This window comes from Pseudophryne corroboree, chromosome 1, assembly GCF_028390025.1.
Source record: "Pseudophryne corroboree isolate aPseCor3 chromosome 1, aPseCor3.hap2, whole genome shotgun sequence".
Lineage (NCBI taxonomy): Eukaryota > Metazoa > Chordata > Amphibia > Anura > Myobatrachidae > Pseudophryne > Pseudophryne corroboree.
The window spans coordinates 1,178,160,297-1,178,183,620 of record NC_086444.1 but is presented as its reverse complement, the minus strand read 5'-3'; the positions used below and the strand labels follow the sequence as shown (position 1 = coordinate 1,178,183,620).

Here is a 23,324-nt window from a genome sequence, read left to right as displayed (position 1 = left end):
TGTGTGTATAAGGTGTATATGAAACATAAATGCATTCTATGCTTAGATTTAGGTCCCATCACCATGATATCTCATTATGGTATGCAATTATTCCAAAATACGGAAAAATCCGATATCCAAAATACCTTTGGTCCCAAGCATTTTGGATAAGGGATACTCAACCTGTACTGTAAATCGATGCGAACAGAATAAACGTGATACACTCCACATTGAAAAAATAAAGTGGGAGATTGTCCTGTGAGAAGAGAGGATGGAAAGGGAAAAAGTACTTTTCCAGTAAAGAAAACGAGAACACCACAAAACGTACAAAATGTTCCAGCAAAGTGGTTAAAAATACTTCGGACGAATTGTACAGAACACTCGCCATGCAAGTTCAGAGAGATCAGTCCGCTCTCAGCGGAGAGCAATTATGCTATAGGAACGCTGCATGCAGCATTTCCATGGACCCTGTCTATACCCCATCGTAACCTGATCCCAGTGTCCCCCTATGGATGACCGAGAACAAGGAATAGTGTCTGTCCTGGAAACCGTTCCAGAACAACTCCCATCATCGGTGGAAATAGCGATGGCACATGGATCTGTACAATAGTAATCATCACAGACCACCAAAATGCACAAAGGAAATCACTTAGGGGACCTAACTATTGCTACACCCTCAAGTAAAAGAAGAGTATGAAGCAGGAGGAGCCAATCAGCAACTGAGAGGGGGGTGCTTAATTATAAAAAATTGAATACATATGGGGGAAGATACAACACACTCAGGAGCAGATTTAAATAGCTTGGTGAAGTGATAAAGTGGAAGATGATAAAGGATCAGCCAATCAGATCCTTACTTCCATGTTACAGGCTGGGTTTGAAAAATGACAGTTCGGAGCTGACTGGCTGGTCCTTTATCATCTTCCACTTTATCACTTCACCAGGCTTAATAAATCTGCCCCACAGTGCCAGTCTGACCAGCATCATAGAACCTACGCTTCCTGCTCCTGGGCCACTTTTCCCTCCCAACATTCACTTTCATAAACAGCAAGTCTGTGGAAAAGGTTAGTTGGTTATAAAGAACTGAAATGTTCAGCAAAACCATCTACAAGGAGACACCACTGGTTGTACTATAGGAGTATTCCAGTTACTGTGTCCTCCCAAGTGCCTGGGATGTGTGATCACAATAGCTAACACGCCTGTGCTTCACATATTTAACCTTCTCTGAAGGATAGAAGTCGTGCTTAATAATGTAATTTTACCATATAAATTCTTGTGTTTTACTGTATCGAATAACATACTCCTATTGGTTATTATGATATAGAGATATATATATATATATATATATATATATATATATATATATATATATATATATATATATAACCACAAATCTAAGAACCTCAAATACACCCCCCACCCCCGTCCTACTAAACTCAGTGACCGCATGCCAAGTCCGTCAGGTGCGGAGCTGATCACTCACAAACAATTCCGCTAGGTTGATGATTGGGTGTTGACGCAACTCAATCTTCGGATTCAGAGTTGGGAACCTTACAATGCGCTGAGACTATGGGGTAAATTTACTAAGATGGGAGTTCTATTTAAGATGGGATGTTACTCATAGCAACCAATCAGATTCTACTTCTCATTTATTTACCTGGAATCGGATTGGTTGCTATGGACAACATCCCATCTTAAATAGAACTCCCATCTTAGCAAATTTTCCCGCTATGTGCTTGCAGCTTTGTTACACCAGCTGTACAGGTATTATCCCATCCTTTGGTACTTTGGCCATTGGAATTAAAATCCAGCTTTGAGTAATCCTTTGGGTCAATCCTAAACTATTCTGGGGAAACAGTACATTGGATAAAAAAATGTTTTTCTTTTTTAAAGTGTTTGAATATTAAAGAGTTTTAGATTTTTATCCATAAGGGTTTCTACAGACATCTACAGGCTGGATCTACACACTGTGGAATCATCCTATATTAGTACCCAAACATCCCAACTTTATAATTGACCCCCCCCCCCCCCCCCCCCTACGGGCATCATCACATGACATGGTTTTTTAAACCGTACAAGTAGCAAGACCATCTACTCACCTTGGTTTCGGTGGAGTCTCCTTAGTGTCTTTAGAACCAAACCAGCTGCCGACCTTCCCCCTCTCTTCAGAGCTTGAAGGCACTTGAGGTGAGGTCTCCGTGAGATTCTTTTGGCTGGACTGACTCTTCCCAGATCCCTGCTGGACAATGGCCGCGGGCTTCTCTTCTTTTGTCTTCGCTTCCTGAACTTTAATCTTTGACAGATCCGCAGTAAATACCATGGGTGACGTGATTTGGACAGGCTTGGAATCCACGAGGACCTGGTCGTTCTTTGGCTTCTGTGAGGCCGCCACCGCTTTTGAGGAGACCATTTCCCCTTCAGCAGATATAGAAAGGCCTGTTGACTTGTGCCCCACTTTCTCTAAAGTGTGGACCGGTCCCCGAGTTACTTCAGGCACTGCGGCCTCGTCCGCTTTCTTTACAATGTTCTGAAAGGACTTGGAGGCAGGTGCAGCTTTCTCCAGAGACACGGGTGGCTTGGGAAGAGGCACTTCTGTGTAGACATGGCTCCCATTTATGCACAAAGACGACTTGGAGATCGGGCTGCTATCTGGCTTCAGGTTTTGCACGGCCTTTGGTTCTGGGAATAATTTGAGTTGGCTAACCTCGTCGCTGAAGGCCCTCTTGTGCGTCATCCTGGGAGAAGCTTCATGGATGTTAACTGAGAAAGGAGACACGACCCAACAGGACAAGTGTAACATTAGATTTCAACTCTATAGGAATGGTATTACAGCAACTTATTTCTACCCGCATGCACCTGACCACAAGCAGCCCATCAGTCTCAGCATTTATCACAAGTAGTAACGGGTTACAGATATGAAATCTAGAAGACCCTGGTGCTTCATGCAGCTTTGTCCATGCTATAGAGCCCACCTGGTCAGGGTTGGGTAGGTGTGACCGGTGGTCAGGAGAACACCGGTCACAATACAGACGGCAGGATCCCGGCTGTTACATGACTGGCGGGAAGGGCGAGCGCGACCAAGCCCCTTGCGTGCTCGCTGCACTCGCCATGCAGCAGGCTCGGTGGATCGCTGCGTTCACCACAGGTTCCATTCTCACTCTATGGGTGTCATGGACACCCACGAGGGGGAATAGTCCCTGCTGGTTGGCATGCCGACCGGCGGGATTTTCAGATGTCGGGATCCCGGCGTCGGTATTGGGACTGGCGGTCACATAACCGCATCCCCCTGGTCACGTCTCACCACAATTTTTTGCTTTGGTTTTGGTGTGAAAGCCCCTGTTGGCCGTTACGATGTAGAAAGAGAGGGTAACCCAACAACTGAATAGGATGATGGATATCTGTGGTTATTCTCCAACACTAATACTGTGCTGGATGATCTCCTGAACTGGGGGTTTCGTAGAACATTATAACTGTAAACATTGGTGCTGGGGTGGTGTGTAAACTTTAAGGGGCAAAACCCACCCTTAATAAAGCATCTCAGAGCAGGTCTGTGCTGCATACAATAAATACACAAGTGTGGCTGCTGTGTTGTCATTCCATGGACACAAGGTGATTACATTAAACCGCACGGTTGGCGTAGTGATTAACATTACTGATTTACAGCACTGAGATCTTGAATATTGTTCCCTCCAGAGCCCGATCTGTGTGGAGTTTGCATGTTCTCCCATGTACTACAGTTTACTCCCACGATCCAATAACATACCGGTAGGTTGATTGAATTTGGACAAATACAATTAACCATAGCGTGCCTTTGTGGGATAAGGAATACAGATTGTAAGCTCCACTGGGGACAGGGGCTGACGCGAAGGACCAAATAGCCTCCGTAAAGCATTGCTTAACATGTGCGCACTATATAAGTAACCAGTTAATAAATAAAAAAGTCTTCAGTGACCTATAAACCGCTTCCCGGCGTGTGGTTTATTATGCACATTACGGTAACTATAAACAACTACATTCTGAGACCTAATAAAAAGGTCAATTATCTGTTCATCGCTTACCATGAAGAGAGTGGAATCAATATCCCAGGGAGGAGGGAGTCTCTGTGTAATAAAGGGGGAAAATATGGATGTGTTTGGCCACAGAGACCCCTTACTGCACCCCCCACACTCCTGTCTGTGCGGATTCCTGAACACATCCCTGGAAACCACATATTTGGATCTTGCAGGGATGACGAGCCCTGGACGTTGTGCTATCAGCTTGATATACACGTCACTAACACTCTGCATCACTTTGTACAATCCGTAAACACACTGAGAGGGCTGGCTGCACCTGACTGGACGCAGAGCTGGCGATCGGTCACATAGATACGTGATGAATAGATGGGGATGCTCATGGAAAAACGGTTTCATCATAAATGACCCCACCCCCCCCCAGCAAGGGCTCGGAAACGCAGTACAGGACGTTAAACCACAGGTTCTTAAACTCGGTCCTCGGGACCCCACACGGTGCATGTTTTGCAGGTCTCCTCACAGAATCACAAGTGAAATAATTAGCTCCACCTGCGGACCTTTTAAAATGTGTCAGTGAGTAATTAATACACCTGTGCACCTGCAGGGTTACCTGCAAAACATGCACTGTGTGGGGTCCTGAGGACCGAGTTTGAGAACCTATGAAATACAGCTCAGGTTCTCAAACTCGGTCCTCAGGACCCCACATGGTGCATGTTTTGCAGGTCTCCTCACAGAATCACAAGTGAAATAATTAGCTCCACCTGCGGACCTTTTAAAATGTGTCAGTGAGTAATTAATACACCTGTGCACCTGCTGGGTTACCTGCAAAACATGCACTGTGTGGGGTCCTGAGGACAGCGTTTGAGAACCTGTGCGTTAAACCAATCTCTGGCTTAAAGTGCACTGGTGTCTCCATGAGCTAAAGCAGTAGTACATCCAGTACACATTCCCAAACAGCCCAATTGTTCTGCATTTCAGGATATGTATTAACTTTGCTCATATAGGGGCGTATGCAATTAGTTCCGATTACATTTCGGAGCTAATGAATTCGCCCCACTCGTATTCATTTAGGGCCGTTTTCAGCAGTTTTGAAGCCATTTTCACCTTCTTTTATTAAGTGAAAAGGAATTGGCGAAAAAAATGCCTAAAAAAAAAAAAAAAAAAAAAAAAAAATCGGCGAAAATGGCCCGCATTTGACGGAAGACAAGTGGACTCGCTGATCCACGTGTTTTAAGCCCCTGACGCATTTTTCACCTAGCGACAATATTGCAAAAATAGCGAGAAAGCTCAGTTTTTTTCACGTAGGCAAAAAATAAGAATTTACTTACCGATAATTCTATTTCTCGGAGTCCGTAGTGGATGCTGGGGTTCCTGAAAGGACCATGGGGAATAGCGGCTCCGCAGGAGACAGGGCACAAAAGTAAAGCTTTCCGATCAGGTGGTGTGCACTGGCTCCTCCCCCTATGACCCTCCTCCAAGCCAGTTAGGTACTGTGCCCGGACGAGCGTACACAATAAGGGAGGAATTTTGAATCCCGGGTAAGACTCATACCAGCCACACCAATCACACCGTACAACTTGTGATCTAAACCCAGTTAACAGTATGATAACAGCGGAGCCTCTGAAAAGATGGCTCACAACAATAATAACCCGATTTTTGTAACTATGTACAAGTATTGCAGATAATCCGCACTTGGGATGGGCGCCCAGCATCCACTACGGACTCCGAGAAAATAAGAATTTACTTACCGATAATTCTATTTCTCGGAGTCCGTAGTGGATGCTGGGGTTCCTGAAAGGACCATGGGGAATAGCGGCTCCGCAGGAGACAGGGCACAAAAAAGTAAAGCTTTACTAGGTCAGGTGGTGTGCACTGGCTCCTCCCCCTATGACCCTCCTCCAGACTCCAGTTAGGTACTGTGCCCGGACGAGCATACACAATAAGGGAGGCATTTTGAATCCCGGGTAAGACTCATACCAGCCACACCAATCACACCGTACAACTTGTGATCTAAACCCAGTTAACAGTATGACAACAGAAAGGGCCTCTTAAAGATGGCTCCTTAACAATAACCCGAATTAGTTAACAATAACTATGTACAAGTATTGCAGATAATCCGCACTTGGGATGGGCGCCCAGCATCCACTACGGACTCCGAGAAATAGAATTATCGGTAAGTAAATTCTTATTTTCTCTATCGTCCTAAGTGGATGCTGGGGTTCCTGAAAGGACCATGGGGATTATACCAAAGCTCCCAAACGGGCGGGAGAGTGCGGATGACTCTGCAGCACCGAATGAGAGAACTCCAGGTCCTCCTTTGCCAGGGTATCAAATTTGTAAAATTTTACAAACGTGTTCTCCCCCGACCACGTAGCTGCTCGGCAGAGTTGTAATGCCGAGACCCCTCGGGCAGCCGCCCAAGATGAGCCCACCTTCCTTGTGGAGTGGGCTTTTACAGTTTTAGGCTGTGGCAGGCCTGCCACAGAATGTGCAAGTTGAATTGTGTTACAAATCCAACGAGCAATCGACTGCTTAGAAGCAGGTGCGCCCAACTTGTTGGGTGCATACAATATAAACAGCGAGTCAGATTTTCTGACTCCAGCCGTCCTTGCAATGTATATTTTTAAGGCTCTGATAACGTCCAACAACTTGGAGTCCTCCAAGTCGCTAGTGGCCGCAGGCACCACAATAGGTTGGTTCAGATGAAATGCTGATACCACTTTAGGGAGAAAATGCGGACGAGTCCGCAGTTCTGCCCTATCCGAATGGAAGATTAGATAAGGACTTTTATAAGATAAAGCCGCCAATTCAGATACTCTCCTGGCAGAGGCCAGGGCTAGTAACATAGTCACTTTCAATGTGAGATATTTCAAATCCACCTTTTTCAATGGTTCAAACCAATGGGATTTGAGGAAATCTAAAACTACATTTAGATCCCACGGTGCCACCGGAGGCACCACAGGAGGCTGTATATGCAGTACTCCCTTGACAAAAGTCTGGACCTCAGGGACAGAGGCCAATTCTTTTTGGAAGAATATTGACAGGGCCGAAATTTGAACCTTAATGGATCCCAATTTGAGACCCATAGATAATCCTGATTGCAGGAAATGTAGGAAACGACCCAGTTGGAATTCCTCCGTCGGAACCCTCCGATCCTCGCACCACGCTACATATTTTCGCCAAATGCGGTGATAATGTTTCACGGTGACTTCCTTCCGTGCCTTAATCAAGGTAGGAATGACTTCTTCTGGAATGCCTTTCCCTTTTAGGATCTGGCGTTCAACCGCCATGCCGTCAAACGCAGCCGCGGTAAGTCTTGAAAAAGACAGGGACCCTGCTGTAGCAGGTCCCTTCTCAGAGGTAGAGGCCACGGTTCGTCCGTGAGCATCTCTTGAAGTTCCGGATACCAAGTCCTTCTCGGCCAATCCGGAACCACTAGTATTGTTCTTACTCTTCTTTGCCGTATGATCTTCAATACCTTTGGTATGAGCGGCAGAGGAGGAAACACATACACTGACTGGTACACCCAAGGAGTTACCAGTGCGTCCACAGCTATTGCCTGTGGATCTCTTGACCTGGCGCAATATTTGTCCAGTTTCTTGTTGAGGCGAGACGCCATCATGTCTACAATTGGTCTTTCCCAACGGTCTATTAACATGTTGAAGACTTCTGGATGTAGACCCCACTCTCCCGGATGAAGATCGTGTCTGCTGAGGAAGTCTGCTTCCCAGTTGTCCACGCCCGGGATGAACACTGCTGACAGTGCTATCACGTGATTCTCCGCCCAGCGAAGAATCTTGGCAGCTTCTGCCATTGCACTCCTGCTTCTTGTGCCGCCCTGCCTGTTTACATGGGCGACCGCCGTGATGTTGTCCGACTGAATCAACACCGGCTTTCCTTGCAGGAGAAGTTCCGCCTGGCTTAGAGCATTGTAGATTGCTCTTAGTTCCAGAATGTTTATGTGAAGATACTTTTCCAGACTCGTCCATACTCCCTGGAAGTTTCTTCCTTGTGTGACTGCTCCCCAGCCTCTCAGGCTGGCGTCCGTGGTCACCAGGATCCAATCCTGAATGCCGAATCTGCGGCCTTCTAATAGGTGAGCCTTCTGCAACCACCACAGAAGTGACACCCTTGTCTTTGGTGACAGGGTTATTCGCAGGTGCATCTGCAGATGCGACCCTGACCATTTGTCCAACAGATCCCTTTGGAATATTCTTGCATGGAATCTGCCGAATGGAATTGCTTCGTAAGAAGCCACCATTTTTCCCAGGACTCTTGTGCATTGATGTACTGACACTTTTCCTGGTTTTAGGAGGTTCCTGACCAGATCGGATAACTCCTTGGCTTTTTCCTCTGGAAGGAAAACCTTTTTCTGAACCGTGTCCAGAATCATTCCTAGGAACAGCAGACGAGTTGTCGGGATTAAATGGGATTTTGGAATATTCAGAATCCACCCGTGTTGTCTTAGCACCTCTTGAGATAGTGCTAAAGCTGTCTCCAGCTGTTCTCTGGACCTTGCCCTTATTAGGAGATCGTCCAAGTATGGGATAACTAATACGCCTTTTCTTCGAAGAAGAATCATCATCTCGGCCATTACCTTGGTAAAGACCCGAGGCGCCGTGGACAATCCGAACGGCAGCGTCTGAAACTGATAGTGACAGTTTTGAACAATGAACCTGAGGTACCCCTGGTGTGCGGGGTAAATCGGAACGTGTAGATACGCATCCTTGATGTCCAAGGATACCATAAAGTCCCCTTCTTCCAGGTTCGCTATCACTGCTCTGAGTGACTCCATCTTGAACTTGAACTTTTTTATGTAGAGGTTCAAGGACTTCAGATTTAGAATAGGCCTTACCGAGCCATCCGGCTTCGGTACCACAAATAGAGTGGAATAATACCCCTTTCCTTGTTGTAATAGGGGTACTTTGACTATCACCTGCTGAGCGTACAGCTTGTGAATGGCTTCCAACACCCTCTCCCTTTCGGAAGAGACGGTTGGTAAGGCAGACTTCAGGAAACGATGAGGAGGATCCGTCTCTAATTCCAACCTGTACCCCTGAGATATTATCTGCAGGATCCAGGGGTCTACCTGCGAGTGAGCCCACTGCGCGCTGTAATTTTTGAGACGGCCCCCCACTGTCCCCGAGTCCGCTTGAGAGGCCCCAGCGTCATGCTGAGGTTTTTGCAGGAGCCGGGGAGGGCTTCTGTTCCTGGGAAGGAGCTGCCTGTTGGTGTCTCTTCCCTCTTCCTCTGCCTCGTGGCAGGTACGACAAGCCCTTTGCTCTCTTATTTTTGTAGGAGCGAAAAGGCTGCGGTTGAAAGGTCGGTGCCTTTCTCTGTTGGGGAGTGACTTGAGGTAAAAAAGTGGATTTCCCGGCAGTAGCCGTGGCCACCAAGTCTGATAGACCAACTCCAAATAACTCCTCCCCTTTATACGGCAAAACCTCCATGTGACGTTTTGAATCCGCATCGCCTGTCCACTGTCGTGTCCATAAGGCTCTTCTGGCTGAAATGGACATAGCACTCACCCGAGATGCCAGTGTGCAAATATCCCTCTGTGCATCACGCATATAGATAAATGCATCCTTTATTTGTTCTAACGACAGTAAAACATTGTCCCTATCTAGGGTATCAATATTTTCAATCAGGGATTCTGACCAAACTACTCCAGCACTGCACATCCAGGCAGTTGCTATAGCTGGTCGTAGTATAACACCTGCATGTGTGTATATATTCTTTTGAATAACTTCCATCTTTCTATCTGATGGATCCTTAAGTGCGGCCATCTCAGGAGAGGGTAACGCCACTTGTTTGGATAAGCGTGTGAGCGCCTTGTCCACCTTAGGGGGTGTTTCCCAGCGCGCCCTAACCTCTGGCGGGAAAGGGTATAATGCCAATAACTTTTTTGAAATTATCAACTTTTTATCAGGAGCAACCCACGCTTCATCACACACGTCATTTAATTCTTCTGATTCAGGAAAAACTGTTTGTAGTTTTTTCACACCATACATAATACCCTGTTTTACGGTATCTGTAGTATCAGCTAAATGTAACGTCTCCTTCATTGCCAAAATCATATAACGTGTGGCCCTACTGGAAAATACGTTTGAATTTCTACCGTCGTCACTGGAATCAGTGCCCGTGTCTGGGTCTGTGTCGACCGACTGAGGCAAAGGGCGTTTTACAGCCCCTGACGGTGTTTGAGGCGCCAGGACAGGCATTAATTGATTGTCCGGCCGCCTCATGTCCTCAACTGACTGTTTAAGGGAAGATAAACCATCACGTAATTCCACAAATAAAGGCATCCATTCTGGTGTCGACCCCCTGGGGGGTGACATCTGCATATTTGGCAATTGCTCCGCCTCCACACCAATATCGTCCTCATACATGTCGACACCACGTACCGACACACACCGCAAACTCACAGGGAATGCTCTAATGAAGACAGGACCCACTAGCCCTTTTGGGGAGACAGAGGGAGAGTCTGCCAGCACACACCACAAAGCGCTATATATACAAGGGATATCCTTATATTAAGTGCTCCCTTATAGCTGCTTTAATATATATATATATAGCCATTAATGTGCCCCCCCTCTCTGTTTTACCCTGTTTCTGTAGTGCAGTGCAGGGGAGAGACCTGGGAGCCGTTCTGACCAGCGGAGCTGTGACAGAAAATGGCGCCGTGTGCTGAGGAGATAGGCCCCGCCCCTTTTTCGGCGGGTTCTTCTCCCGCTATTTTTCCAGTCAGGCAGGGGTTAAATATCTCCATATAGCCCCTATGGGCTATATGTGAGGTATTTTTAGCCTTGTATAAGGTTTATATTTGCCTCTCAGAGCGCCCCCCCCCAGCGCTCTGCACCCTCAGTGACTGCCCAGTGAAGTGTGCTGAGAGGAAAATGGCGCACAGCTGCAGTGCTGTGCGCTACCTTATGAAGACTGAGGAGTCTTCAGCCGCCGGTTTCCGGACCTCTTCACGCTTCAGCATCTGCAAGGGGGTCGGCGGCGCGGCTCCGGGACCGGACTCCACGGCTGGGCCTGTGTTCGATCCCTCTGGAGCTAATGGTGTCCAGTAGCCAAGCAGCAAATCCACTCTGCATGCAGGTGAGTTTACTACTTTCCCCCTAAGTCCCACGTTGCAGTGATCCTGTTGCCAGCAGGACTCACTGTAAAGAAAAAAACCTAAACTAAACTTTCTCTAAGCAGCTCTTTAGGAGAGCCACCTAGATTGCACCCTTCTCGTTCGGGCACAAAATCTAACTGGAGTCTGGAGGAGGGTCATAGGGGGAGGAGCCAGTGCACACCACCTGACCTAGTAAAGCTTTACTTTTTTGTGCCCTGTCTCCTGCGGAGCCGCTATTCCCCATGGTCCTTTCAGGAACCCCAGCATCCACTTAGGACGATAGAGAAATAGAATTATCGGTAAGTAAATTCTTATTTTCTCTATCGTCCTAGTGGATGCTGGGGTTCCTGAAAGGACCATGGGGATTATACCAAAGCTCCCAAACGGGCGGGAGAGTGCGGATGACTCTGCAGCACCGAATGAGAGAACTCCAGGTCCTCCTTAGCCAGGGTATCAAATTTGTAGGATTTTACAAACGTGTTTGCCCCTGACTAAATAACCGCTCGGCAAAGTTGTAAAGCCGAGACCCCTCGGGCAGCCGCCCAAGATGAGCCCACCTTCCTTGTGGAATGGGCATTTACATATTTTGGCTGTGGCAGGCCTGCCACAGAATGTGCAAGCTGAATTGTATTACACATCCAACTAGCAATAGTCTGCTTAAAAGCAAGAGCACCCAGTTTGTTGGGTGCATACAGGATAACAGCAAGTCAGTTTTCCTGACTCCAGCCGTCCTGGAACCTATATTTTCAGGGCCCTGACAACATCTAGCAACTTGGAGTCCTCCAAGTCCCTAGTAGGTGCAAGGCACCACAATAAGCCGGTTCAGGTGAAACACTGACACCACCTTAGGGAGAGAACTGGGGACGAGTCCGCAGCTCTGCCCTGTCCGAATGGACAAACAAATATGGGCTTTTTTGAGAAAAAAACCACCAATTTGACACTCGCCTGGTCCAGGCCAGGGCCAAGAACATGGTCACTTTTCATGTGAGATGCTTCAAATCCACAGATTTGACTGGTTTTAAACCAATGTGATTTGAAGAATCCCAGAACTACGTTGAGATCCCACAGTGCCACTGGAGGCACAAAAGAGGGTTGTATATGCAATACTCCCTTGACAAAGTTCTGGACTTCAGGAACTGAAGCCAATTCTTTCTGGAAGAAAATTGACAGGGCCGAAATTTGAACCTTAATGGACCCCAATTTGAGGCCCATAGACACTCCTGTTTGCAGGAAATGCAGGAATCGACCGAGTTGAAATTTCTTTGTGGGGCCTTCCTGGCCTCACACCACGCAACATATTTTCGCCACATGTGGTGATAATGTTGTGCGGTCACCTCCTTTCTGGCTTTGACCAGGGTAGGAATGACCTCTTCCGGAATGCCTTTTTCCCTTAGGATCCGGCGTTCCACCGCCATGCCAACAAACGCAGCTGCGGTAAGTCTTGGAACAGACATGGTACTTGCTGAAGCAAGTCCCTTCTTAGCGGCAGAGGCCATAAGACCTCTGTAAACATCTCTTGAAGTTCCGGGTACCAAGTCCTTCTTGGCCAATCCGGAGCCATGAGTATAGTTCTTACTCCTCTACGTCTTATAATTCTCAGCACCTTAGGTATGAGAAGCAGAGGAGGGAACACATACACCGACTGGTACACCCACGGTGTTACCAGAACGTCCACAGCTATTGCCTGAGGGTCTCTTGACCTGGCGCAATACCTGTCCCGTTTTTTGTTCAGACGGGACGCCATCATGTCCACCTTTGGTATTTCCCAACGGTTTACAATCATGTGGAAAAAACTTCCCGATGAAGTTTCCACTCTCCCGGGTGGAGGTCGTGCCTGCTGAGGAAGTCTGCTTCCCAGTTTCCATTCCCGGGATGAAACACTGCTGACAGTGCTATCACATGATTTTCCGCCCAGCGAAAAGTCCTTGCAGTTTTTGCCATTGCCCTCCTGCTTCTTGTGTCGCCCTGTCTGTTTACGTGGGCGACTGCCGTGATGTTTTTCCCACTGGATCAATACCGGCTGACCTTGAAGCAGAGGTCTTGCTAAGCTTAGAGCATTATAAATTTACCCTTAGCTCCAGTATATTTATGTGGAGAAAAGTCTCCAGACTTGATCACACTCCCTGGAAATTTTTTCCTTGTGTGACTGCTCCCCAGCCTCTCGGGCTGGGCTCCGTGGTCACCAGCATCCAATCCTGAATGCCGAATCTGCGGCCCTCTAGAAGATGAGCACTCTATAACCACCACAGGAGAGACACCCTTGTCCTTGGATATAGGGTTATCCGCTGATGCATCTGAAGATGCGATCCGGACCATTTGTCCAGCAGATCCCACTGAAAAGTTCTTGCGTGAAATCTGCCGAATGGAATTGCTTCGTAGGAAGCCACCATTTTCTACCAGGACCCTTGTGCAATGATGCACTGTTTTTAGGAGGTTCCTGACTAGTTCGGATAACTCCCTGGCTTTCTCTTTCGGGAGAAACACCTTTTTCTGGACTGTGTCCAGAATCATCCCTAGGCACAGCAGACGTGTCGTCGGGATCAGCTGCGATTTTGGAATATTTAGAATCCACCCGTGCTGTTGTAGCAGTATCCGAGATAGTGCTACTCCTACCTCCAACTGTTCCCTGGACTATGCCCTTATCAGGAGATCGTCCAAGTAAGGGATAATTAAGACGCCTTTTCTTCGAAGAAGAATCATCATTTCGGCCATTACCTTAGTAAAGACCCGGGGTGCCGTGGACAATCCAAACGGCAGCGTCTGAAACTGATAGTGACAGTTCTGCACCACGAACCTGAGGTACCCTTAGTGAGAAGGGCAAATTTGGGACATAGAGGTAAGCATTTCGTTATCACTGCTCTGAGTGACTCCATCTTGATTTGAACCTTTGTAAGTGTTCAAAAATTTTTTAGATTTAGAATAAGTCTCACCTAGCCTTCTGGCTTCAGTACCACAATATAGTGTGGAATAATACCCCTTTTCTTGTAGTAGGAGGGGTAATTTAATTATCACCTGCTGGGAATACAGCTTGTGAATATTTTCCCATACTGCCTCCTTGTCGGAGGGAGACCTTGGTAAAGCAGACTTCAGGAGCCTGCGAAGGGGAAACGTCTCGACATTCCAATCTGTACCCCTGGGATACTACTTGTAGGATCCAGGGGTCCTGTACGGTCTCAGCGCCATGCTGAGAACTTGTCAGAAGCGGTGGAACGCTTCTGTTCCTGGGAATGGGCTGCCTGCTGCAGTCTTCTTCCCTTTCCTCTATCCCTGGGCAGATATGATCTTATAGGGACGAAAGGACTGAGGCTGAAAAGACGGTGTCTTTTTCTGCAGAGATGTGACTTAGGGTAAAAACGGTGGATTTTCCAGCAGTTGCCGTGGCCACCAGGTCCGATGGACCGACCCCAAATAACTCCTCTTCCTTTATACGGCAATACACCTTTGTGCCGTTTGGAATCTGCATCACCTGACCACTGTCGTGTCCATAACATCTTCTGGCAGTTATGGACATCGCATTTACTCTTGATGCCAGAGTGCAAATATCCCTCTGTGCATCTCGCATATATAGAAATGCATCCTTTAAATGCTCTATAGTCAATAAAATACTGTCCCTGTCAAGGGTATCAATATTTTTAGTCAGGGAATCCGACCAAGCCACCCCAGCTCTGCACATCCAGGCTGAGGCGATCGCTGGTCGCAGTATAACACCAGTATGTGTGTATATACTTTTTATGATATTTTCCAGCCTCCTGTCAGCTGGTCCTTGAGGACGGCCCTATCTATAGACGGTACCGCCACTTGTTTTGATAAGCGTGTGAGCGCCTTATCCACCCTAAGGGGTGTTTCCCAACGCGCCCTAACTTCTGGCGGGAAAGGGTATACCGCCCATAATTTTTTATCGGGGGGAACCCACGCATCATCACACACTTTATTTAATTTATCTGATTCAGGAAAAACTATAGTAGTTTTTTCACATCCCACATAATACCCTCTTTTGTGGTACTTGTAGTATCAGAAATATGTAACACCTCCTTCATTGCCTTTAACGTGTGGCCCTAATAAGGAATACGTTTGTTTATTCACCGTCGACACTGGATTCAGTGTCCCTGTCTGTGTCTGTGTCGACCGACTAAAGTAAAGGGGCGTTTTAAAACCCCTGACGGTGTTTTTGAGACGTCTGGACCGGTACTAATTGTTTGTCGGCCGTCTCATGTCGTCAACCGACCTTGCAGCGTGTTGACATTATCACGTAATTCCCTAAATAAGCCATCCATTCCGGTGTCGACTCCCTAGAGAGTGACATCACCATTACAGGCAATTGCTCCGCCTCCTCACCAACATCGTCCTCCTACATGTCGACACACACGTACCGACACACAGCACACACACAGGGAATGCTCTGATAGAGGACAGGACCCACTAGCCCTTTGGAGAGACAGAGGGAGAGTTTGCCAGCACACACCAAAAACGCTATAATTATATAGGGACAACCTTATATAAGTGTTTTCCCTTATAGCATCTTTTTTATATATTTCTAACGCCAAATTAGTGCCCCCCCTCTCTGTTTTAACCCTGTTTCTGTAGTGCAGTGCAGGGGAGAGCCTGGGAGCCTTCCCTCCAGCCTTTCTGTGAGGGAAAATGGCGCTGTGTGCTGAGGAGATAGGCCCCGCCCCTTTTTCGGCGGCCTCGTCTCCCGCTCTTAACGGATTCTGGCAGGGGTTAAATATCTCCATATAGCCTCCGGAGGCTATATGTGAGGTATTTTTAGCCAAAATAGGTTTTCATTTGCCTCCCAGGGCGCCCCCCTCCCAGCGCCCTGCACCCTCAGTGACTGCCGTGTGAAGTGTGCTGAGAGGAAAATGGCGCACAGCTGCAGTGCTGTGCGCTACCTTTAGAAGACTGAGGAGTCTTCTGCCGCCGATTCTGGACCTCTTCTTATTTCAGCATCTGCAAGGGGGCCGGCGGCAAGGCTCCGGTGACCATCCAGGCTGTACCTGTGATCGTCCCTCTGGAGCTGATGTCCAGTAGCCAAGAAGCCAATCCATCCTGCACGCAGGTGAGTTCACTTCTTCTCCCCTAAGTCCCTCGTTGCAGTGATCCTGTTGCCAGCAGGACTCACTGTAAAATAAAAAACCTAAGCTAAACTTTTCTAAGCAGCTCTTTAGGAGAGCCACCTAGATTGCACCCTTCTCGGCCGGGCACAAAAATCTAACTGGCTTGGAGGAGGGTCATAGGGGGAGGAGCCAGTGCACACCACCTGATCGGAAAGCTTTACTTTTGTGCCCTGTCTCCTGCGGAGCCGCTATTCCCCATGGTCCTTTCAGGAACCCCAGCATCCACTAGGACGATAGAGAAAAACTGAACTAATTGCAAACGCCCCAAAGTCCCTAACATTTCTCCTGTTCCTACTAATCAGGAGACATGGCTTTATAAACAACCAGCAGCCTCATGGAGCTTTAATGCCTCATCCTTACAGCGGTGGCCTCTAATAGAAGAGCAGGAGATGTGTAACATGTAAGGCAAACTACTAATCCTGAAACCTTACAGCTTTGATTGGTTTAGGGATCACGGTCACAGTTGAGCAGCTTTGTGATACACAAAGCAGCGAATCCCTACTTATACAGTATTTACACAATGACAAAACGGCCCCCTCTGCAGTTAAACCTGCTGCTTTATGTAAGCATGCAGAGAGTTAAATATCAGAGCGAGACCTCTGCCTGCTGTACACGTAGTTGAATTGTAGAGGGCAGCAGAGAGCCAATACTAGTTTAGTACAAGATTATAAAAGGACATTATAATTTAGTGCCTCCTAAATAAAACCATACAAAAAAAAAAAAAAAAAGAGAAGTGAATATAGAAAAAGTAGAATCTACAAGAAAATCGGATGTTTTGTGCACCTGCAAAATGAAAATAAACTTTTGAAACCGGAAACAGGAGTTAATGTAATCCACCTTTGGAGCCACGATACTAATCTGTACCGGATACCATTCACATCTGCCCCACATACCCGACACCATGACTGCATTCTCACCAGGGGATAAACACATCCTGGAGTCAGAGTTAACCCAATTTGCGGGAAGCCTGCAGAACTTTCCGTTTTTTTAAAAAAGGGAAAATCATTTACAAGGCATGTTTAGGACTGCAAATGACTGCCCCTTTGAAAAACACAGCCGATTTGGGACGACATCCCGCACGTAGGGCGAACTCTGACTAAGCCCCCCACCACAATTTAAATTGTGCATTAGTACTGTGGGAGGTGTAAAAAGCCTTCTAAAAAGAGTGAAGAAGTGGACAAGAGGAGTAGTTGCCCCCAACACAACTTCTACATATCATTTTTTTAGACTGTACTTGATAAATGGTAGCTAGAAGCTCATTGGTTGTTATGGGCAATTTCTCCAGTCTTTAGAAGGCTTCATACCTCATAGATATAAGTTGTCTAAGTACTCTAAGGATATTCACTAATAACTGAAGCTAATCCCTACTTTAGATAAAGGAGTACAACTTTGAATTTGTCCCTAACACAGTCGTGTATTTACCGGTTGGCTCGGTGGACAGGCTGCTGTTCCTGACGGCGGGTTTCTTGATGACATCCGGCAGATTAATGGTTATGCCAGCACTAGTGGGCGCAGTGCCGCTTGTGGAGGAGATGGTGCTATCCGACCCCAAAGAAGTGTTGGACTTGGTGAGGGAACTCTTGCGCAGACGTCCTTTAAAGAAAGCAGCTGCCTTGAACTTTGGTTTTTTCTCATCCTCCTCATCACTGTCCAGACGGCCAACACTGCTTGGGACAATGGCCGAGGAGGACTCCATATCGAAGTGCTTTTTCACTTTCATCTTGTCCTTCAGCTTGCCGAACGGCGTCTTTGGCTTGTCTTTGACGGAGAGGTCAAACATGCTTGCCGTCAGGTTGTTCCTCGTAAACTGGATGGACACCTGGATCTCTCCTCGTTCTTTCTCCTTTTTTCCAGTTTTCGAGTGAAGCTTGTACCACCTGCAACAAACGGGCACAACACATGGGTTAGTGGTGGGGAGAAGACATCACTTCTCATGGCTACATATAACACGCTGCTGTGGAAACCAGACCACAAATCTTTGATCAACAAAGGCACAAAGTTTCTTTAGTTCCCTAGACAGTCTGGATATCTCATGGCCAGAGCTTGTTCATCTTCCAGCACATGTTGGAGATACCACAAGACCAACTGTGGCCACACCAGGAGAAGGACCTCACATTTATCAGCACAAGACATAACCAAAAGATAACTTTACAGCACACGCAAAAGCTATTTAAGAAGGAAGTGTCCAAGAATTTTATAGCTGAATATTCTGGAGCCCAAAGCGATCATCACTTTCATTTTTAAATAAAAATAGTCGTAACTCTAACATCTACTAATCTATTCATATATTTATTTAGGCGTCTAGTATAAGAGACGTCCATGAAAGTATGACAGACATTACAATAGGATGCTGTCACGATCCGACAGAATACTGCGGAATCCCAACAGATTCCAAAAGCACTGGCTTTGGGGATTGGCTTAGGCACTAGGGGGGCAGTTAGGCTAAGGCTATATTGAGAGGGAGAACATATGGATAGACTGAGGAAGGAGATGGTTAGGATTCGCAGTATGGAAAAAATACTTAACGTTCCATTGGTATTCTGACTGCCTGCTGATGAAACATAATACACTTTAACAGATCCAACCATCACACACGTCTAAATTATTCTACTATACAGTCCCCCTACATTACTGTACAAGGCAGGGGAAGAGTTAATAGCACACTGCAGGATAAAATACCTTAAAAAAAAAAAAAATATATATATCTGCAACCAAACCAGTTCTTAGCAGATAAATTTGGCTGCGAGACACCGAGGGAGGAACAAATTGTAGGAGTCGTCCTAAGCAGATCATGCATGTTCCACTACAACTACACGTGTGTTCTCATACTCCAAGCCTCAAGACTGCCATGCGGTGTAAGCACCGCTGAGCGATGTTCCTTTAAATCTGCGTCTGATTTGCATCGCACACGCGGCAAAACACAGCTCAATCTGTGCCGGAGATGCTGGGCTTCAACTTGAAATGTACAGGAATTAGTTTTGAATACGTACAAAGTCATAGATGTAGCACAACGGAACTTGGCGTGAAAAAGAGCCTCTGCATTGCAGCACTTTGTATGCAGATTCACCGTCATTCTCACACAGGTGTACAAATGCTGCACATTAAATTAATGAGTGCATTCTCGTTCAGCGGGTTTTGTTGCATCAGATTGTTTAATTTGTGCAACACACTGCGCAATCAGTCTCGCAAAGGACTTGGTGCGCTGAGAAGGGCTGTGAGAGGACACATCTGTACCACGTTCTAGGCTTTGTAGGTCCTTGACCACGTCACAATGGGGGCATGGCTACAACCTTGAAGATCTAGGCTGCCACCCGTTTCTCCTTCCAATTCATTGGTGCGCATGCTTAGGCTGGATCGGGGGCCAGGGACTATTTTGTTTCAACTGTGCAGTTATGAACACCGGGAGGTGAGTAAACCCGCACGCCTTCACTGAATGACAGGAGACCAGTCTCCTACACACAAAATGCAGCTGGAAAAAAAGGCGACCCCTTCTGATTTAGCATCAGATGTCAGATGCAACCAGCTCTGCAAGTCGTGGCCCATGCAAGCAACAGGAGAGGATACGCCAAGAACCCTATAGAGCAGAGTTGCCCAAACTCCACCATTCCAGGTTTTAAGGCTATCCACGCTTACGCACAGGTGGCTTCATTGGTTCCTCAATCTATTTGATTTAACCATCTGGACTCAAGCATGGCTATTCTTAAAACCTGGACTGCAAAGGCAGAGTTTGGGAAACTTCTCTAGAGTAAGCATGTGAGCAGGGTAAACTTACCTCTTTGTCTGTCATTACCAAGTTTTGTTTTATACTCAGTTGAATATGCTGGTGCGCCATAAATAACATAATACTTAGAAGACGATGGACGATAAAAGGGACAGTCATTTACAAGGCGTGGTTATGCCTTGTAAAAGACTGTCCCTTAAAAATTAAAAACTAAAAACATTGGAGTTCGGCCAGCATCCTGCACATTATTAATATTACAATTTTATAAAAGGCGCCACAAGTGTTTTGCAGCGCCGTACTAACACACATTTTGGGCAGATGTATTAACCTGGAGAAGGCATAAGGAAGTGATAAACCAGTGATATGTGCAAGGTGATAAACACACCAGCCAATCAGCTCCAATATGTAAATTAACAGTTAGGATCTGATTGGCTGGTGCATTATCACCTTGCACATATCACTGGTTTATCACTTCCTTATGCCTTCTCCAGGTTAATACGTCTGCCCCATTAGAACAATACAGGGTATACAGAACTGGTCATCACAAACAACCAAAATAGAGCCCAGGTAACCAATAGCAGCACAGTTCTAGGTACACAATACAGCTGAGCTCATGACGCAAAGGAGTAGTTGTCATACGACTAGGGGCGGGCAGCCAATGGAAGAGATGAACAGTCACGAGCGAGAGGAGATGCGGGTATAGACAGTCACTGAGTAGAAGAGAGCTGTAATTAAAAGTGCAAGGAAGAGAGCTGGGAGAACAGGAGGGAAGGGGGCCCTGCTCCAAGGAGCTTACAATCTAGGGGCGGACTCTGACTCCAGTACATCCAGCCCAATGAGGATTATAGGAGGTGTTCCCGGACTGCAAGTACAAAAGCTGGACCTATTGTGCAGTACACAAATCACACACTACAGTAAATGGTCACAGGGTGCAGGTAATAATAAGAATTTACTTACCGATAATTCTATTTCTCGGAGTCCGTAGTGGATGCTGGGGTTCCTGAAAGGACCATGGGGAATAGCGGCTCCGCAGGAGACAGGGCACAAAAGTAAAGCTTTTACAGGTCAGGTGGTGTGTACTGGCTCCTCCCCCCATGACCCTCCTCCAGACTCCAGTTAGGTACTGTGCCCGGACGAGCGTACACAATAAGGGAGGATTTTGAATCCCGGGTAAGACTCATACCAGCCACACCAATCACACCGTACAACTTGTGATCTAAACCCAGTTAACAGTATGATAACAGAGGAGCCTCTGAAAGATGGCTTCCTAAACAATAACCCGAATTAGTTAACAATAACTATGTACAAGTATTGCAGATAATCCGCACTTGGGATGGGCGCCCAGCATCCACTACGGACTCCGAGAAATAGAATTATCGGTAAGTAAATTCTTATTTTCTCTATCGTCCTAAGTGGATGCTGGGGTTCCTGAAAGGACCATGGGGATTATACCAAAGCTCCCAAACGGGCGGGAGAGTGCGGATGACTCTGCAGCACCGAATGAGAGAACTCCAGGTCCTCCTTTGCCAGGGTATCAAATTTGTAAAAATTTACAAACGTGTTCTCCCCTGACCACGTAGCTGCTCGGCAGAGTTGTAATGCCGAGACCCCTCGGGCAGCCGCCCAAGATGAGCCCACCTTCCTTGCGGAATGGGCCTTAACAGATTTAGGCTGTGGCAGGCCTGCCACAGAATGTACAAGTTGAATTTTGTTACAAATCCAACGAGCAATCGACTGCTTAGAAGCAGGTGCACCCAACTTGTTGGGTGCATACAGTATAAACAGCGAGTCAGATTTTCTGACTCCAGCCGTCCTTTAAATGTATATTTTTAAGGCTCTGACAACGTCCAACAACTTGGAGTCCTTCAAGTCGTCTGTAGCCGCAGGCACTACAATAGGCTGGTTCAGGTGAAACGCTGATACCACCTTAGGGAGAAAATGCGGACGCGTCCGCAGCTCTGCCCTATGTCGAATGGAAAATTAAATAAGGGCTTTTATAAAACAAAGCCGCCAGTTCAGATACTCTCCCGGCCGAAGCCAGGGCCAGTAACATAGACACTTTCCATGTGAGATATTTCAAATCCACATTCTTTAGTGGTTCAAACCAATTGGATTTGAGGAAATCTAAAACTACATTTAGATCCCACGGTGCCACCTTAGGCACCACAGGAGGCTGTATATGCAGTACTCCTTTGATAAAAATCTGGACCTCAGGGACTGAGGCCAATTCTTTTTGGAAGAATATTGATAGGGCCGAAATTTGAACCTTAATAGATCCCAATTTGAGACCCATAGACAATCCTGATTGCAGGAAATGTAGGAAAACGACCCAGTTGAAATTCCTCCATCGGAGCACTCCGCTGCTCGCACCACGCAACATATTTTCGCCAAATACGGCGATAATGCTTCGCGGTGACTTCCTTCCTTGCCTTTATCAAGGTAGGAATGACTTCTTCTGGAATGCCTTTTCCTTTTAGGATCTGGCATTCAAACGCCATGCCGTCAAACGCAGCCGCGGTAAGTCTTGAAAAAGACAAGGACCCTGCTGAAGCAGGTCCCTTCTCAGAAGTAGAGGCCACGGATCGTCCGTGACCATCTCTTGAAGTTCCGGGTACCAAGTCCTTCTTGGCCAATCCGGAGCCACTAGTCTTACTCCTCTTTGCCGTATAATCCTCAATACCTTTGGTATGAGAGGCAGAGGAGGAAACACATATACCGACTGGTACACCCAAGGTGTTACCAGCGCGTCCACAGCTATTGCCTGCGGATCTCTTGACCTGGCGCAATACCTGTCCAGTGTTTTGTTGAGGCGAGACGCCATCATGTCCACCATTGGTTTTACCCAACGGTTTAATAGCATGTGGGAAACTTCTGGATGAAGTCCCCACTCTCCCGGGTGAAGGTCGTGTCTGCTGAGGAAGTCTGCTTCCCAGTTGTCCACGCCCGGGATGAATACTGCTGACAGTGCTATCACGTGATTCTCCGCCCAGCGAAGGATCCTGGCAGCTTCTGCCATTGCCCTCCTGCTTCTTGTGCCGCCCTGTCTGTTTACATGGGCGACTGCCGTGATGTTGTCCGACTGGATCAACACCGGTCTTCCTTGAAGCAGAGGTTCCGCCTGGCTTAGAGCATTGTAGATTGCTCTTAGTTCCAGAATGCTTATGTGAAGAGACTTTTTCAGGCTCGACCACACTCCCTGGAAATTTCTTCCCTGTGTGACTGCTCCCCAGCCTCTCAGGCTGGCATCCGTGGTCACCAGGATCCAATCCTGCATGCCGAATCTGCGGCCCTCCAATAGATGAGCCTCCTGCAACCACCACAGAAGGGATACCCTTGTCCTCGGCGACAGGGTTATCCGCAGGTGCATCTGAAGATGCGACCCT

The 23,324-nt window shown here is 47.1% G+C and overlaps 1 protein-coding gene across 3 annotated transcripts in view; it reads right to left on the bottom strand.

Moving 5' to 3' along the window:
- RAB11FIP5 (RAB11 family interacting protein 5) overlaps positions 1 to 23,324 on the bottom strand; it is an 87,625-nt gene that overhangs the window by 26,525 nt on the left and 37,776 nt on the right. For all 3 annotated transcript variants that reach the window (XM_063925226.1, XM_063925231.1, XM_063925234.1), the window contains exons 3-4: positions 17,643 to 18,097; positions 2,076 to 2,736 (exon numbers count right to left, since the gene is read on the bottom strand). In XM_063925226.1, the coding sequence (XP_063781296.1) occupies positions 2,076 to 2,736; positions 17,643 to 18,097 (1,116 nt within the window). The remainder of the gene's footprint in view (positions 1 to 2,075; positions 2,737 to 17,642; positions 18,098 to 23,324) is intronic.